Raw genomic sequence first — 19,611 nt, forward strand, 5'->3', positions numbered from 1 at the left:
GAGAGTAAAGCCACCCCTCCCACCCAGAAAGCACAGCCAAATTTGCTCTCTTGGACTCTTGGCTACAGATCTCGCAATCTCTTGATGATAACTAACTATCTTAATGTAAGCTAATACTAGCTGACTTTAGAAAGTCAAAAGTCCAATGACAACTACTTGTTAATAATACCACTGGAATGTTTTTTTCCCTAATATTTGCTATTTTATAGTTAAATATCTTTAATCAGCTCACTAACACGATATACTTGGCCGCATACTACCACAATATATGTCTTATTAATACACCACAAATGACTATTTTAACCTTCTTTTTAGGTCAATTTGGGACACAGCCTTTGCTTTGGGATTGGGTAATGATACATGCACTTGTTAATTATTTATACATTTTCCCTTAGCACTTTCTAGGAGATCATCTGGAGGTAAGTTTGTGGAACAGGAAACAGGAAGCTGTACCAAACCAAAGAGAAAAGGAAAGGTCTTAACTACCATCCTATTTAACATCCAGTTTCTATTTTGTATCACTGTTACATTTTTATATCAACTGCAATCCATTTACTTTGTTTTTAATAGTGAATTCTGTAAAAAAGCCTTTAATGGAAGGCTTTTATGCAAGAAACTGATTCTAGCTGAGCACTAAAGGGTCATGTCAGCTTCTCTGTTGATCTCAAGTGGAGGTGAAGGACATTCATTCACTGCAGTTATTAGCTCGTTCTGTTTACTCTAGATCTATGATGTGAAAGTTCAGTGAAAATACCACATACCCCCATTCTACTTCTTTCAGAGCATTTTCTATTAAATATAAGCACAGCACCAGGTACAGTTTATCGCTGAGATTCTATTCCACCATTTGCTGTATATGACTTAAAGCCACATTGTGACTTTAAGTACAGGTTTTTGAGATGTGACATTTTGCAAATACACAATACATTTTTAATCTGAAGATAATTTAATTGCAAACAAAGAGATGTCATAAAAATTATGTCATTAATTCATCTTCAGTCAAGGATACAGTGGATCTAGAGCCTTTCCTGGAAATTGGGGGCATGAAACAGAAATAAACCCTGGAAGGGACACCAGACCATCATACATTCACACACTCATTCACATCTAGGGGCAATTTAGCATAGGCAGTCCACCTCCTGGTGTATTTTGGGCGGTGGGAGGAAACCAGAGAACCCCAAGGAAACCCACACGGACACGGGGAGAACGTGTGAAACTCCGCACAGACAGAAATGCTAGCTCAGGATCAAACAGGAAACTCTGGAGCTGTAAAGCAGCAAAGTTGCCCACTGTTTCACCTTACCACCCGTGCTGTAATTTAATTTTGAATTTTAGAAAGCAAATGTAACCACTTATTCCTTCATTCAGACAAGACAGCACTGCCTCTTTTTACTTGGACAGAAATGGCACATCACAGCAGAGGACTGTCGAAGCTTGAGAGCTGTACCGTGCAAATTCTGACACATAAATGGGGAATAACTGTAGTCTAGTAAGGAAACACCAGGCAGCAATCATTTCTGGCTATTTCTACCCACAGTCATTGTGTTTCTCACACTGGTTTTTGTACATGACCAAATGGAGGTTTTTGTGTAACTCACAGCTCCTTCTTTCATTCGCTTACAAGTAGACTCTCAGCTCAGGTGGCTGGCCTGAGTGATAAATATAGAAAAAAAAAACCCAAGCACCAGTATAGAATAATAAATTACTGTTTACACTAGCCACTAGCTGTTCCTGTGCATATCTGATTAACCCTGCATGGCTATATGATGTTGAAGATGCACTACGTAACATTTAACCAGCAACGGGTGTTTTGTTCCTAGAAATCGGCATATACTGCCCTGGGTGGAAAGTAACAAACATGTACCTGAGTACATGGTTCACTGTAATGGTACTTTTTTAATTACTGAGTACTGCTAGTGCTTTATAAATAAAATTTTCAACTTTGCTACATTTATTTTTGATCATCATTAAAAAAAATAATAATAATGTTAAAAAAAATAATAATGCATTTAACCCCGGAGGGTTGTAATCCTGTCCTTTAAATAATTAAATAATGTGATCCAATCAAAATAAAGCAGTTTCTTAATAAAATTCTACACTTCAGCTGCCAAATGATTACTGAGCAGCAGCAATGTCAGAGACAGTGGAGACAGATGAGCAACCCTGGCCCAATTTATAAACTATCTTCAGTTTTAACTGCTTCCAAAGAAATTATATGATGATAATAATAACCTGCAAATTATGTGAGCCAAAACCCATAGTGATGTCAGCATTTCACAGCTCAACATAAAACCTGCAGAAACATGTACAGGGACGCCATTAGCTAGCTAAGTGAGCTAAACTTGCTAGCCAGATCTTTTGATGTTTTACAGTATGAAAGCTCTTCATTCAACATAAGATGTCACTTCGATGTTCAGTAGCGATTGTTTTAAATATATCTCAAGGATGTTCTGCTACAGCCTATAAGTAACATTCAGGATAATGTGTAGGGAGCATTTCTGCTAGATAGCTAACTACGTAGCTACCTAGCAAACATATGAATTACTATGAGCTAGCTAGCTAACAAATCTAGCAAGGTGCTGAACCCTAAACAGCATTTGGCTAGCTAGCTATGGTTATCTTTTTTATATACTTTGAAAATGAAGGTGGTGTTCACACAACATACTTTTACTGTATACTCGAGTAATTTTCTTTAGCACTACTTTTACTCAAATGAATTATTATTACAGTAACAGTACTTTCATTCAGGTCAGTGTGTTTTGTACCCTTTCCACCCCAATACTGACTTGTTAGTCATGTGAAGTGTTTCTACACTTAACTCATTACATGTATTGTGTCTACACTCAAAGACCATTAATTTAAGGCTGCTTGTACTAATATATTAGCTGTAGATTATATCCAGACTACTCCAATGTTATATACACACACCATTATCCTTATTTTTTTATTACTTCATTAAGTGTTGCTCCTCCCAATCCAACATGGCTGACGATGACAGATGGAACACATGTCTAGTATTTCTGTCTAAACTTTCTATACACACACACACACACACACACACACACACACACACAAAGATCAAACAACAAACATCATTAGCTTAAAAAATTTTAATTCTGAGCTAAACTGCACAATTACAATTAAATGTCCTATAATTCTGCACATCAAAGTTTAATAAAAAGGTTTAAAAGAAGTTTAATATTTTAGACTTAAATTGCGATTGAATAATTTACACAATGCTTTTACCCCATTTCACTCTTACCCGATGCCAACTAACTTCAGTTACCTGTTAATAAAAGTGATTTTTTTTATAAAAGATCAAAATTTATTTGCATTTGCATGACATTTTTGATTAATAAAGCCATCTAAAAAATTTGACCTCAAAAATGAGATTATACAATAATGTAGTACCTGCTAGCTAGCTCGTTAACTGGATAATAGTGATGAACAAATTATTTTTTTAATTGTTAAAGTACATTTTGGCAGCTTTGGCTATTGTTGAATAAATTACTTAAATTATGATAATACAAATTGAAACCAGTATACTAACATCCGATTCCTGATAAATGCAGTATATGCTAGTTTACCTCCCAGCTAGCTATTAAGAGGACATGGAGGCATTTGCTAATGGTATATTACTATGTATATGTTCATATGTTCTGACATTTTCAGCGAAGGTAAGGATTTTAAAATGTTCCTATGTAATTTTTAGTCGTGGCTTGGGTATTAAAGACTTATTGAACCATATTTATTTTCCATAATTTAGATTATTCCTAATGGCTTAAGATGGTGGTCATGATGTTCATGCTAACTATTACTGAGTGAATAAATCGCATGAAGCCTTTAGTTTTGTTGAGTGATGGAGTCACACAGTCACACACCCTACACCAACACTTCCACACCTGCATGTAGCACCTGCAAGTGACTCTGTTTGAACTGACAGAACATGCGTAGGATGTAACCATCACTGCCGTCTTCTGACAACTCTCCAGACATGCGAGCCATCATCTGCTCACTACATACTGCTCTAGAGACCAGTACTTCTCATTATGTCCTGCCAGTCAAATGTGTGCTCGCCTTTACCTGTTGTGCAGATCACAGCTTTTCATTACAGGACTGTTAATAATTATACTGTTAAATGTCATTCGTAAGTGCAAAACCTGAGACAGACTGTGGCCAGTCTGGGTAAGAATCACATGACAACGCAGAGTCATATGTCCTGCTAAACCCCAGGCTCATGTATATCCTCACAAATGGCAAAAAGAATACAAATGAAATTGAATTTTTTATTATTTTAGTTAATATATGTTAATATAAACATCACAATGATATCAGTGCCACTGTTTTTATATACAGTATATTGTATATGTATAAATACGCCTTGTATTTATAACCTCTAAGCAATTTTTCAATCCTTTAGGTCATTATGTTTGCCCTTGAGTCTTCTTACCAGTGTCAGATGTCATACACTGCCTTCTTTTAATCAGGTCTGGAGACCGAGAGTGTCTTGTAGATAAACTGTGAACCAGTGTTACATTTCCTTTATCTAACCAAATTATTTTTGCCCTGTACATTTCCTGTAATTGTAAGTGAAAACTTCTCTTGTGTACAGTATTTTTCACAACCGCGCCTCAGTGCTTTTCAAATGATGCTCAGCCCAACTGAAGCATTATGTAAGAGTAATATGGAGCATTCATTTCTGCTAAATAAATATGAATTGCAAATGTCTGTATTAACCATTAAATTATGGATACTATACAGCACATTATGATTATACGGTTTACTAGCCCAATGGAGATTTTCAATCCATTCACAACCCATATGCTGTTGTGATTATTGGCAGAGACTGAACAACAAAGCATTGATTTTTTTTATTGCATTTCACAGATTTTATATGGTGCTTTCACCAGAACCAATTGCTTTAAGACTACATGAAAACCACTGCCCATAGACAATGCTCCTGCCTCACTCTCATTGTTCCAGGACAGTGTTTTCAGCGTTATGTTGTTTGTTTTTCCTGCACTGTGTCCAGTGTTCCTGCCTCTTGCCCAGGGTTCCAGTCACTGGGTTGGCTACCGGGCAAACTGCCAGAGTCACAGGATGGAAACATTCACCCTACATCAATCTCAGCCTTTACCATGATAACGGTCAATATTTGCAAAGCTGCAATTCTCTCACCTGCCTCTTATCAACGTTATAGAAATGCTTGAAACATGGATAATTAAAAAAAACGAGCCAGACTGATTGTAATAATAGCCATGAACTCTGGGGGGTTATTGTGATTATGGGCTAAGACAGAACAACAAAGCATTGATTTTTTTGTTTCATTTCATAGTTTTTTTAATAGGTTGCTTTCACCAGAGGTAGTTGCTTTAAGACTACTTGAAAAGTATTGCCCATAGACGTTCAGAGAAGCACAGCTTCTATGGGCTTCTATGGCAAATTCAAGTACACTGTGTTTTAATGGGAGCAAAGATTAACGCTCATTAAGGCAAACAGGGTTTTAATATGTTATTTTGGGTCCACATAGCTTCTCCGTATGATGAGTGGGAGATATCTCAATGGGGTGGAACCTCATAACCAACTGCTAATCACTGAAACAGTAATGAACATGACTGACATCACAAACTTAAACATATCAGTGCCATGATCAGGGCTCGGAGCTGCCACAGTCAGTCAGTAACCCAATCCATAACAGTTTTAAGCATATATAGCTTGTTATTTTATCATTGTACTTGCTAAATACTGTAAATACTTTGTAAGTATAAAGTTATGTGTGATTAATTGCATTTATTTTTTTGTTTATTTATCGGTCTTGATATCTAGCTGTCACTACCTTCTTTAGTGAAATCAGGCTAGTTAGTTAGGAGCTAAACTGACCAACATTACTAATTGTCTCAACATGATTTTGGAAAAGACTTTTGATGCTTTTACTTTTGAGGAGAGACTGAGAATTAAACAGGAGGCCAGATTAACAGATGAAGCAAACAAATATACTTCAGTAACAGACAGCTGTGCTTCCCCTATTTTAAAAACCACCGGCCGCCACTGGCTTTCACATACGCAGCATTTAGTCCAATCAAACCCTAGTGTGTTTCCTCCCTTGGTGTGGTTCATTTACAGGTAAGATCACACATAAATGTGGACCAGAACAATTGCTCAGAGAATGTCTAAGCAAGGTGGCCTTGGTCCTGTTCCAAGCAGACTCTAGCATGGTGTGAACCCTACATGCCTCTTAGCCAAAGTCTTTTTCCTTCTTTGAATTATGTCTAGTGGGCACATCTCCCTGGTTCAGTCCTGAACTTGAATTATTGTCTGTGTGTAGTAGTGTTCTCTCTGGATTCTCTGGTTTTCTCCCAAAAACATGCTGGTAGGTGGAATGGCTACATTAAATTGCATCATGTGTATCATGTGTGAATCATGTTCTGCATTGGAATGGCATCCCATCCAATGTGTGTGATGTGTCCCATCACACACCTGGTGTTACAGTGGTCCTTGATCACAGGATATTGTTTCCAATGTTCACTGTTCCCATGACAATGTTCCTGCCTCATGCTCATTCTTCCAGGACAGTGTTCTCAGTGTTTGTTGTTCCCACATTGTTCGTTTTCCTGCACTGTGCCCAGTGTTCCTGCCTCATGCCCAGTGTTCCTGGGACACTGTTCTCTGAGCCAGCCAGTGAGAACGGAGACCTGACAATGACAGTGGAGAATACACCATATAAAATGCGAATTAATGTATTTTTGTCTTTCCACTGCTACCAGTGTCCTTTGTGGAAAAAAAGTCAAATGCATTATGTCCTTAATCACTGGATTGGCTACCAGGTAAACTGCCAGAGTCATGGGATGAAAACATTCGGCCTACATCAATCTCAGCCTTTACCATCATAACAGTCAATATTTGCAAAGCAGCAATTCTCTAACCTGCCTCTTATCAACGTAACAGAAATGCTTGAAACACGGATAATAAAAATGAGCCAGACTGATTGTAATAATAGCCATGCACTGCTGGGGGTTTGAGTTTTTTAAATGTTTTCTGTATATGGTGGTTTAGAGAATGCATGTGGGTGGCAGCAGCACTCTGCTATGTTTACCAGTTTTGGGGGTTGAGAGGTAGCCAGGGGAAATTAGAATAGATGTGCTCATCACAGCACCTCCACTGCAGTAATGCCACAGTCCTCTCTAGGCAATTAGTTAATCGCATTTTAATGTTAAGCCCATAGCAACAGATGAGAGCACTCTCTTCTACTGGGGTTAATGTGCTCATCACACTAACACACACACATACATACATACGTTTTATATATATATATATATATATATATATATATATACATACATGTGAAAATGACATCTTAGCAAGTGGAACAATCTTTAATATAGTCAAATGTATCTAGAATTTCCTATTACAAAATGACAGTAAACCAAATATACATATAATTGAAAATGTCTTAAATATAGTCAAATGTATCTAGTATATCTTATTATAAGATTACAATAAACCATATATAATTATTAAACCTATTTCTAGATAGTTTTACTCATTTCATGCTTGAAATAGTCTTGTTATACCTCCAGTCTAATTTTAAGCATTTATTTGTAGAAAGAAGAAGAATTTTCTAGAATAAGAAATGAGTAAACATGTCTAGAAATAGGTTTAATAATTATATATGGTTTATTGTAATCTTATAATAAGATATACTAGATACATTTGACTATATTTAAGACATTTTCAATTATATGTACACACACACACACACACACACACAAAGAGAGAGAGCAATAACCATGCTATGGATCAATTTATCTGTGTAAAATTGCCTATCATGCAAGTCTAATCCTGATACAGCTCTATTTTTCTCCCCTTGTGGTGATGCATTGCGCATACAAACTGTGGAAATAAACTCCCTCTGCACTGCTGGGATTTTCCATAACTGTTCCCTTATTGCCCAGACCAAGTCATTTATTGTGGCTGATTTTCCCCCGGCAATGTGAGCTAAGTGCCGCACACTTTCACCCACCATGTCTTTGAGTCAACCTGTTTTTTCAAGCAGTACAAGAAAAGCATGTGATTGTCCATCCATTAATTTTAATGCGTCCTTGCTTCACTTACATTACTTTAAGGAGCTTTTGCCGCTTTTACAAGAGGAAGAACTGCGTTACCATAGCTCTCGGCAAGTTTCCAGGGAAACAGATTGGGGCAGGTCGAACCAATTTCACTTCCAATAATTATGACGAAGTAGCACATACGTGAGGACTTGGCCTGTGGTATAACAGGGTCAGGGGCGTGGCACGGGGTGGCAGCTTCCCTTTTGCTACTCCAACCACTGGCACGTTGTAGGCATTTTAACCAGATCTTTTGAGTATTATACAGTAAGTGTTATTTTCATAACCTTGTCTCTGGGTTGAGCAGGATGCATCATTAGGTCAACACCACGAACTAGCTAATATTAGTCTGATTTTGTACTAGGACTGGTTAGCTAGTCAGGTTCTTGTTTTCTGACTCCTTTAGGAATGAGCATTGATTCCGTAATTTGTTGTTAGCTAAGGATGTTACCAGAATTTACTCGAGTTTTGGTATCCAATGTTAGCTAGGCAGCACCTGACTTTAGACAACCTTGTCTATCACCAAATTTGGCTATACCTAGCTAAATACAAATGTTAGGTTCATTTTAGCATTTCTAAAACTGCATGCTCACTGCTAAGGCTGCCGAGGGGTTTGAGAAGACAAGCGTAGCTAACTATAGCTGTCATATGCTTCCTCGGGTCAGGACCGAACTGTGTACTAAAGGACCTGGGACAATCCTTTGAGGACAATGATGTACACATTCCATCTAAGTCAAACTGGACCATAACCATCTCTGAACAGAAGGGAAGATCTGCAGCACTCGACAACTACCTACAACTTCATTTTGACATGTTTACCCCAGTGGTTTCACTCCGATTCACTTCTCTGGACAGTCGGGTGTCATGTCTGTTTCATGACACCACAGGTGTGAGTCACACACTGAGGTAGAACTGAGGAAGCAGCTCATAAGTGGCGAAAGGTCTTCACGACTGAATAACAAGTCCAGTCCCCAAGACTCTCCACTGACAGAAATGTGTTGCCTTGTTACTTGCAGTTGAAGATTGGAAAAATGTCGCCTGGTCTTGTCCAGGTTTGGTGAACTCGTGCCCACTGTAGATTCCTCAGATTCCTGTGCTTTGCTGACAAGAGTGGGACCCAATCTGTTCTTCTTGTACCCCATCCCAGTCCAAGATGTAAAGTGATGCTTTTCTGTTCACCACGGATGTAAAGAGTGGCTATTTGAATTAACATAGCTTTCCTGTCAGCTCAAACCTAACCTCTCTAATTATCAAGGCATTTCCGGCCAGTGAACTGCTGACTGGATGTTTTTTTTTTGATGGTTTTTCGTACCATTCTGTGTAAACTCTAAAGACTGCTGTGTGTGAAAATCCCAGGAAAATACACAAAAAAACCCATCTTCCACCACCAACCATGCCACGGTCACAGTGACTGAGATCACATTTTTTCCCTATTCTGATATTTGACATGAACATTAATAGCAGCTCTGACTTAGACTTAGATCTGTACTGCTGCCACATGATTGACTGACTGGATAATTGCATGAATGAACAGGTACAGATGTTCCTAATAAACTGGTCGGTGAGTTTACAGTGTAAAGAAATACACTTTGAGTAATTTTTGTTAAAAGAAAAATGTCAATGAAATGTTTCAGTCGATTGTGGTGTTTAATATTAATTGGCTTATTTGGCCAAATAATTGTAATCTTTGCAAACATTCTTTAAAATCAATTGATGGCAAACAGCTAAATACATTCCAGAAAAGTAAAACAAATTATAAGCAATTATTTTTTAAAAATATTTTTCTAATTAAAATGTATTCTAATAACAACCTGGGTCATAATGAAGCATAATAACCGAACAGTGTGTGGCCAAATTAAACTGTGTGTTCTCTTATATACAGTTGAGGTTAAAAGTTTACATCCCCCTTTCAGAATCTGCAAAATGTTTGTTATTTTACCAAAATAAGAGGGATCATACAAAATGCATATTATTGTTTATTTAGTGCTGACCTGAATAAGATATTTCACATAAAAGATGATTACATATAGTCCACAAGAGAAAATAATAGTTGAATTTATAAAAATGACCCCGTTCAAAAGTTTACATCCCCTTGATTCTTAATACTGTGTTGTTACCTGAATGATCCACAGCTGTGATGGTTGTTCAAGAGTCCCTTGTTACAGCACTGGGTTACAGAAATGTCTAACATTGGGTTACACATTTAGAGTATCGGAGCTACAGAACAACTACTCTTTAAGAAGAGAGAGAGAGAGAGAGAGAGACAGAGAGACAGAGAGAGAGACAGAGAGAAACCTTCTTTGCTGCTATAATGCTTTACTCTGTAATTAGGGTTCAGTTATGTATATTGTATATATTAAATCTTTTTTAAGGTTTCCAGGTGAAAGATAGATATTAAAATTACATAAGATAATGGTACAATGAAAGTGACAGTTTAGTACCGTTTTTTTCTGAGAGTGTATGAAGCCACAGCAATGCAAATTCATATAGAATTTGGATTCTTATAGAATAGAAGAATAGGATTCTTAACCTATTCTGGTATTTAGTGACTCCGTTTTATGAATGATCAATATCAGAACCACTTAAAATCACAAAAAAAAACATATATTACACTTCACATTTAATTGTTATACATCAGAGAGAGGAAGCTAGCATGTGAGTTCTTTTTATGTGCACAGTTATGAATCATTGTAAATGAGCCCACAAGTACTATTTGGTAACTATTTAAGTATTGCATTTGCAAGCAACATAGTTTGAATAATCAGTGTTTTTGCATTATAGCCATAAATTAACCATTTTTAAATGTATATATATATTCTTTTTTCATATATTATGTTAGAACTGTAGTACTTTCTTCTAAGATAAATTCCTCTTTGTTCTACTGAACTTGAAAGAAGCAGAGGTAGCACTGCCATTGGAGGATAGTGAAGATGAGATGGCATTTAGTAATGATGATGATGATGATGGCAAACAAGGAGGTAGAGTGGCAGGCATGATTAAAATAGGATTATTAAACAATGCATTTGTAAGACAGTTCACTTGCATTTGGTCGACATGCATGCATAAAGTTATTGGCTATGCAGACTGAGGTTTTCAAACTATTTTTCTTTTTGTCTATGAAAACATCCATTGTTTCAATATTTCCCTTTATGGTACACTGTTGCCAAAACAAAAAACAAAAAACTCCCAACTCCCTTAATATTAAAAGTATTTTAAAATACTGATTAGGTTTAAATATTAAATTGAAAAAGTAGTAAACCATTTTTTTACCCAGAGGTGTCATGATGCATACCATAGAGGTAATAATAATAATAATAATAATAATAATAATAATAATAATTGTTGTTGTTGCGCGCGTGTGTGTCTGTGAGAGAGAGAGAGAGAGAGAGAGAGAGAAAAAGAGAGAGAGAGATCAATCATATAATTTGATAATCCAGTGAGATTTTCCCAAAGAACTTTCACAAAGTTTGGATTATGAAAGACGCCAGAGCGCGCGCTCTTGCAGTAAACTTCAGATTGAAACATCGCCCATGTGCTGATTAGATTATGGGCAAATATTGCAAATTATATCATAAATATCATATTTTGTACCGTTTTAACTAGAAATCACAACCGTGCCGTGTAAAAGTACAATTCTTTTTCTTTTTAACACCCAAAACTCAGTAGTAGTAGAAGTTGGTGAGGGGTTATTTTTTTTGCGCTTCACGTGCGTGGAGCTTGCATGGCCATTCCGCCTAATGCCTTGCTTTGATTAAGTGCCTGATGAGGTGAATTCCTCGCAATTCCGGACAGCTCGCGTGCACCCACGCGCCGCTCCGATTGGCTGCCCTGAGCGCGCGCTGTAGTCTGTGCAGAGATAAAAGCGCGGAGCTGGCGCGCGGTGCGCCATTTAGTCCGTGCGCCGGATTAACACGCTGAGTAAAGTCAAGTAAACCCGCACACCTCGCATGGACAAAAGGACACGCACGCAGACACCTGTGATTTGCCAGACCTGATAGCAGACGCCGCAGTGGTTCGCAGTAAGTTCCCCGAAGCTGCTCAACAGGTAGGCTTTCTGATAAATGCTAAGAAATGAGCGCTGCAACATTCTGCATGTAAATGAGGCTACAGAATATACTGAGCAAAATAATGCAGATAACTTTAGAATGCGGCTGCATCTGAGGCTGCAAGACCTAAAAAGTGCATTCTACACACTCGATTTTTATATGGAAAAAGAAATAATTTTGTTTTGGGTTTTCTGTCTAAATGTTTCTTTCTGTCAGTTTTGTCTAACAAGTAAGTAGATTAAATGTTGTTGCACTATTTCTGTCATCTGCTGTATATAAATATTAAAAGTTGAATTTGGTTTAGGGAGTGAAAGAGGGAGAGTTGATCATGGTTAATAAGAGGAGAAGTATGGAGGCTATTGTTAAGTATACATTGCTGTACACTCTGATAATGAAGATTCCACTAGGAAGGTTTGGGGGTTCATAAAGAAATTATATAAGAAATATAGAAAATGTTAGGGTTCAGTCTTACAGGAAGGTTCTAGGAGGCACTAGGAGGGTTCGAATGGGGAGAAAAACTCAAAAGTACCTGAAACTGTTTATTTTAAGAACCTCTCTAGATAATATGTTAAAATACCACCAGAGGCGCACAGATATTAACAGCTGCATGGATATTTATTTGTCTGTCTGTCTATTGGTTTGTTTGTTTGTTTGTTTGTTTGTTTACCAGGGGTCCATGTAGCAGTTAATTTTTTGTATGCTTGAGATGGTATTTTGACATTATTCGGGATCCTATGGGTTTTCTCACCATTCAAACCCCGAAGCATACCTCCAGGAACCTTTCTGTATGATTAGACCCCCGAACAAACAAACAAACAAACAAACAAACAAACAAACAACAAATAAATAAACAATACTCTCAAAAACCAAAGGCTGAAGGATTTTCACACAATTTGAACCCTTAACAGTTTCCACAGCAACCTTCCTGGACCCCTGGATGGATGGATGGATGGATGGATGGATAGATTTTAAAAACTTAAAAAAGAAAGGTCAGGTCGTTTGGATTTTCTCATCCTTTGAACACTTAAAAATGTCTCCAGGAACCTTCCTGTATAATTGGCACTGTGAATGGATAGATAGATAGATAGATAGATAGACATACAGCCAAACAAAAATAAATAAATAATTACATAAATAAATACGTAAATAAATACTCTTAAAAGCAAAACGTTCAGGGTCCTTTGGATTTTCTCACCATTCAAACCCTTAAAGGTGTCTCCAGGAGGCTTCTTGTTTGACTGGATAAATAAATTGACTGACTGAGTGAATGAATGAATGAATAAACAAACTCTTATAAACAAAAGATTCTGGGTCATCCCTTAAGGAATCCTAATGTCTAAACAAACCCCTAAACATTCCTAAGTGGAATCTGCATTACTGGTGTGTACCGCAATATTATATTAACGCTCCCTATTTCACTTCCCCAACCAAACACCCGTATCACCCTTTTAACATTTATATACAACAGATCACCATCCGAAATAGTGCAACAAAATTTGACCTACTTGGCTCTTAGTCACAAGGTCCATGTAGCAATTAATTTGTTTTCCAGTGATATCAAGTTATTAATTATTGTTGTGGTTTGTAAATCATGAAAATGTGAAAATATCTTCTGTGGACCAACAAAATAAAAAAAAGATAAAAATGTATGATAGTATGAAAACATGTTAGATATCTGTTGTAATACTTCTGATATTGTAAGAGAGGTTCAGATGCACTGCACCAAGTGGAGCCCACATGTCAGTGCATTGCATCATGAAAGTTATCAGAATTCACAACAAAACCATTTAATTTCCACCAGATTCCAGGCTTCAGAATAGATTGCAGGAGTGTGGGTAGTACTGGAGCCAATTTGTGTTAGTATATAGCAACATGAACTGACACTGCCAAAGTAAAGCACAACAGAGTAGGTGTCAGTTGGAATTGCTGTTGCTGTACAGTGTGTTTGAAATAGATGAAAATAAACGTACTGTGTCAATATTGTCATTAATAGATGATGTAGTCATTATCTTCAGCAAGTAAATTTTAGTGCTATTTCCCCCTATGTGCATATGCAGGGTTTGTTTCCTCCTACCACTCCTTCTCAAGAGAGTATGTGGCTCCTGGAGAAGATCCGTGGCTCTGTGGAAGGCAATGTGCTCCGTCATCGCGACTCGGGTGACAGCCAGTCCAAAGGGCCCACCCACAGCAATGTGCTCACACCCGATAAGATCCCCGACTTCTTCATCCCACCCAAGTTGGTGTGCTGCCCCCCGGAGGCTGATACTCCAGAGATGAAGCCCAAAAACGGGCTGCACTCCTCCACATCCGAGCAGACCATCTGCAGCAAGACACCTCAGGGTGGCTCACGCAGCCCGCGCCTCATTTGCAAGCTCACTGGGGATACCAAGAACCTGCTCAAGGCTGCCAACCGCCACATCATCCAGATCGAGAGTGCTGATGACTTGGCAGCAGGTGACGTTGGTGACCTCACCACCAACGCTGACCCTCAGTCCCAAACAGCCATGTCCTTGCCCTATGTACCTAAAGCGCAGACCTCGTATGGCTTTACTACTTTGATGGAGAGCCCTCACACACGACGCAAGGAGTCGCTATTCCACAGTGACCCCACCAGTCCGCTCACATCCCCCAATTCTCAGCGCAAGACACAAGGCAACAGCAACCACCTCAACCCAGGTGACTGCAATACCTCACACTCCAACCCTTATCGCTACTTCAGTGGAGGCGAGAGCGACACATGCTCCTCAGCAGAGTCATCACCATTTGGCTCACCCTTGCTCTCAAGGTCAGCCTCGCTTCTTAGAATGTTCACCCATGAGACCCAGGCTAAAGTATCACGTGCTAAGCGCTCCTTTGCCCGCCACAGCTCTCTCTCGACAGACGACTGCAGCTCGGTGGAAACCAGCCCCAACATCCAGCGCCGCTTCAGGTGTCCACCTTCGCCTGCATTCGGAAGCCGTAAAGCAGGCGCCAATGTCGACCGCCTCACCCAGCACACTGTCAAACTGCACAAAGGGGGGACACTGCGCCTCTGCACGGACTACGACACAGAGGCGGCGCGGCTCCGGGTGCGCGTGCTTGCTGCTGAAGACCTTTACGATAAGCAGGTTGATGTGAAGAGCATCAACTGCTGTGTGGCACTCTACCTGAACCCAGGCAAGCTGCAGAAGCAGAGAAGCAACATCATCAAAAACAGCCGCAATCCTGTCTTCAACGAGGACTTCTTCTTTGACTCCTTGCCTGCTGCACAGGTCAAGAACCTGGCGATAAAGATGAAGGTGGTCAACAAAGGCACCAGCCTGAAACGGGACACGTTGCTTGGGGAGAGGGAGGTGCCCCTTAAAGATCTGCTGCCTGGCTTTTAGTGCCAACCACAACAGACTCCACTGAACAGGAAGTACAGTCAGCCTGGACTGAATCCAGAGCAAACAAAGTGTCCACTGTAATGTTTTTCCTTCCTTCTTCCTGCTGCAAGAGGTGACCTTTCCAGTTAGAAGACTGAGAGTGTGTTATTGACAAGGGTTCTGTATGTCCACATGTTCTGTGTGTATGTTCAGGGCGTGTCAGTATTTGAACTGTACATAAAGCTCGCTGTAAGTGTCCTTTCAAAAGTGTGTGTGTGTCTGGCTCACTATGGCAACTCATGTCTGTAGAAGCCAGCTAACATCTGTACAGCTGGTGATGCAGCTGCTTTGCACTGTGCACATGTACAAAGAGGCTTTGAAGTGCCACAATGGCAAATGCAAATGCATGCTTCATATCTGGTTTGAAATTCTAAACTTGTGAGCGTGACAAAGACTTTTGTATTTGCTATCACTGTAGTGCCAGACTTTCCATGTAAGCCTTTTCTTCAATCTTATCACTGGAGCATGTGAGTGATCTTGTTGAATTGTTCTTGCTTATAGTCCTTTGGTTCTATGCTATAATTCTGCTTATTTTCACTGAGTAGTTTTGTGGGACAAATTCACCCTCCAGCCTTACAAAAGAGATAAGCTGCACATGTCGACTGGTACATCGCAAAACGGACATCTGTTAATTAGACTTATTGTACAACACCAATCAATTGTGAATAATGTAAATAATTGCTTATCATGTTGTACGTGTGTATGACAGACCTTCAGCATACTTGAGTACTTGCACAATTGTCTTGGCATGTTTGTTGAAATTTATGTGTATAGCTGAGACAAACTTGCACAGATAAATGCATAAGCTTTTTCTTACCACTTGTTGAACACATTGGCTGTAACGGAACAGCTAATGGATAACAATTGTATAATGTAGTGCCAATATTTATTTTACTGTTTTATGGAGTTGAGATTTATACTTTTCCATGGCCATAACAAATGATTTCAGTATAGCCAATTATAATTCCTTATTATAAATCATCTTAATAGCATCAGTGTAATGGGCCAAAAATGGCCACGGGTCCTTGTAAGCCTTCTTATTTTTCATTTACAGAGCCTTGAGAGCTCTGTAATCTAATTAGCATTTAGGAGTCTCTGCAGTATAGCACAAATGAAAGCTAAAGCCACTGTTGGCAGACATCAGACTTTGTCTAGTAGACAATAGCACTTCTAGGCTGTTGTTTTTTTTTTGGCTGTTTACTCTTTTTTTAAATTGAATATCTCACAAATCACCTAATTTTAGCTTGCTAGTAATAACTCCTAAGGGTGAGAACTATTAGAGAGATGTCTTTGGTGCTAGAGGTGTTGGCTTGCTAGAGTGAGAGAGAGAGAGAGAGAGAGAGAGTCATCCATTGACAGCCTATATTTTACACTCTATAGTATCTGCAGGAACCAGACCATTTTAAATCCATTTTCTTGGTTTTCTGCCGAAACAATTCTTACTTTGACGGCACCAATCATACATTTCTAGCTCTATTTTGAGCACTCATTTGCAACAGTCAAATTGCAGGTATTAGATTCCCTATTAGCTTTACTTCAATGGCAGGTACTGTGATTCTCTACATGAACAGCAGAAGTACAATTACACAAGGGGGAATGACTTCTGACTTCTTGAAATCTCTCAAATTAAAATGGCTGAAAGAAGGCCCTGCACTCTTTGGTGGAAATGAAAGGACTCAGTGACGGCATTCGATTGATATTCATTTCACTATCCGTGTTTCTGTAGATGAGATTAAACTGTCTGGCGCTTGTGTTTAGAACCGAATATAAAAGATAAAGTGCCTATCCACTGAACTTGATGCCTGTCCTTCTGTCTGTCAAGACGTAGGCCTCTGTGTGCGACCTTCCTCTTCCCTTATTACTGTGTGCAGATGCATTATCAACACTACCTTTATTAAGTCCAAATAGACGTACTGTAATATTGTACCTCCGAGTTATATTGTGTGGGTGTTTCTATATTTTCTGATGCTGAAGGTGGATATTGTTGGTTTTGAGTGGATGCGTTCGTCATTGTGGGCTTTTATTGTTTATTACACCAAGCCGAGATTCTAGCAGTGACTTTATTCTTTGCCCGACTCTGTTTTCTGAAACTGTTTCACGTTTATTTCTCCTTTCCAATTTTCCATTGATCCTCCAAATCCAAAGTGAAACATGGTATTGACCTGTCTATTTTGGTGCCTCGTTCAATAAAAGTTGTGTAAATGGTGATTTTTCTTGCTGTCTTTTTTTCACCTACACATAATGGAGAATAAAATGTAACAGTATCCGTATCCTCAGATATAGACATTTAAAGCACTTTCAAAATCCGATATTAAAAATGAGCACAGCCTGTAATTTTTATATTATATAAATTAATTTGGGTTCTTAGAATTTCAGTAGTCTTATGGTATAAATAAGTAAACTGAAATGCTTATTGTGCTTTATACACAGAAAATCATAATCTTTAGTGGATATACAGTAGAGTTATGAAACTTTCAAGTAAAACTCCAACCTGAAACATATTAAATATGTTTATACTGAAATATTTATGATGCGTTTAGTGATTCTGATGCTAATTTGTTGGTTGGTGCTATATTTTCTGTATTGTCATGAGAGATTTGTGGTTGTACTCATTCTGACATCACAAGCACAGTTACAGTGGCATTTAATAGGAGAAAATTTTCTTTATCTCAAACATAAGGGATAACTGTCAGGTCTCAGTGTTAGCTCCTAAAGAGCAATATATGATGCACATGCACTGAGTTACAGCAGGGGCTCAGCTAGTTAACGATCTACAAGACGACAAATATGATGGCGTCGATGGTGGCATTAACATGAAATTTAAATCTATGGTAGCTGATCTGTTTGAGCAGAGTGTACAGGTGAGTAGGTGAGACAGCTGTATAGATTAAAGTACTAATTGAGTGCTGGTGCATTGTTATCTTTAGGTAGAGATGAAGCAAGGAATGAAGCAGTGCAAATTAAAAACTCAAACTTTCATTACAAAATAAATTAATATGCAAGTTGTTTAGGGTGGATTTTTCCTTTAAAATGTAAAAGCTATTAATAAGCTGTACATTTAAAAGACTGAAAGTAGCACTAGCTATAATGGACATAAATGTAACAATTACGTATATCAATGTAACTGCTAATTCTTAACATTACTTTTAAACACTATTCATTGTTATTAGTAAATGGACAATGCTACATCAGGGATATTGTATCTGTTTGATTAAATGACAGCTAAAGAAGGTTGTTGATACATTTTTCAACACTGTTTTGCTGTACAAGTGACATAACAGTGATTTATGTACTACAAATACATAGTATCTAAATTTAACTTTGGCTGGACCTCTCCAGCAAGCTCTTGTGACAAAGAGTGGCTAGTTGTTAACCGCAGGTCAACAACTCATCAACCAATTAAGACAGACTGAATGAACCACAGCACAGATGTCGCACTCCCACTCACAGGCTTATCACACTCATGTGTTTCCTTACAGACCAAAACAGCACTTGGAAAAATACAGGGATGAAAACAACATATTTAACTCATGTGTCCAGGTGCAGCCTTGACTAGCATGCTCTTTTCAGATGACTAGCAAAGAGCTAGCTTCACTGAAATGTCTTGGTGACTAGTCAAGTTAGCAAGAAAAGGCTTCGGTTTCAAGTGTATTATTCGTACTAAGCAAGAAAGTCAGTATTTTCTCAATGGTTTTAAGTAGTTCTATGGTAAGCAGAATTTTAAGTAGTTACAACTCAAAATTTACCTCAGCACTTTAGCAAGCTAGCTTGTAGTAAATAAACTGGTACATTGGTGGGATGAAAAAATCTAAAAACTGACAAGATCAGGTGAAATACTACAGATAAGTGTAGTGATATAATGCTATACTTAAGTAACTACATTGAAGGGAAACTGCTGACACAACCCAAAGGTAAGAAGAATTAAATATAAGCTCTGAAAATGAGGTTTGATGGAGTAAATAATTAGCTCCTGAAAACATTTAGAATTCCTTATCCCTAGGTAAATGAGCCACACTTATTGTAATAAAAGTTAACATGCTATAAGCTACTAATAAT

The 19,611-nt window shown here is 38.3% G+C and overlaps 1 protein-coding gene across 1 annotated transcript; it reads left to right on the forward strand.

Moving 5' to 3' along the window:
• Positions 1-11,718: 11,718 nt before the first annotated feature.
• LOC113533212 (C2 calcium-dependent domain-containing protein 4C) lies at positions 11,719-17,770 on the forward strand. Its single transcript, XM_026925176.3, has 2 exons — positions 11,719-12,150; positions 14,209-17,770. The coding sequence occupies exon 2, from the start codon at positions 14,245-14,247 to the stop codon at positions 15,514-15,516; it is 1,272 nt and encodes a 423-aa protein (XP_026780977.1). The 5' UTR covers positions 11,719-12,150; positions 14,209-14,244; the 3' UTR covers positions 15,517-17,770.
• Positions 17,771-19,611: the final 1,841 nt, after the last annotated feature.

This window comes from Pangasianodon hypophthalmus, chromosome 21, assembly GCF_027358585.1.
Source record: "Pangasianodon hypophthalmus isolate fPanHyp1 chromosome 21, fPanHyp1.pri, whole genome shotgun sequence".
Classification (NCBI taxonomy): Eukaryota; Metazoa; Chordata; class Actinopteri; order Siluriformes; family Pangasiidae; genus Pangasianodon; species Pangasianodon hypophthalmus.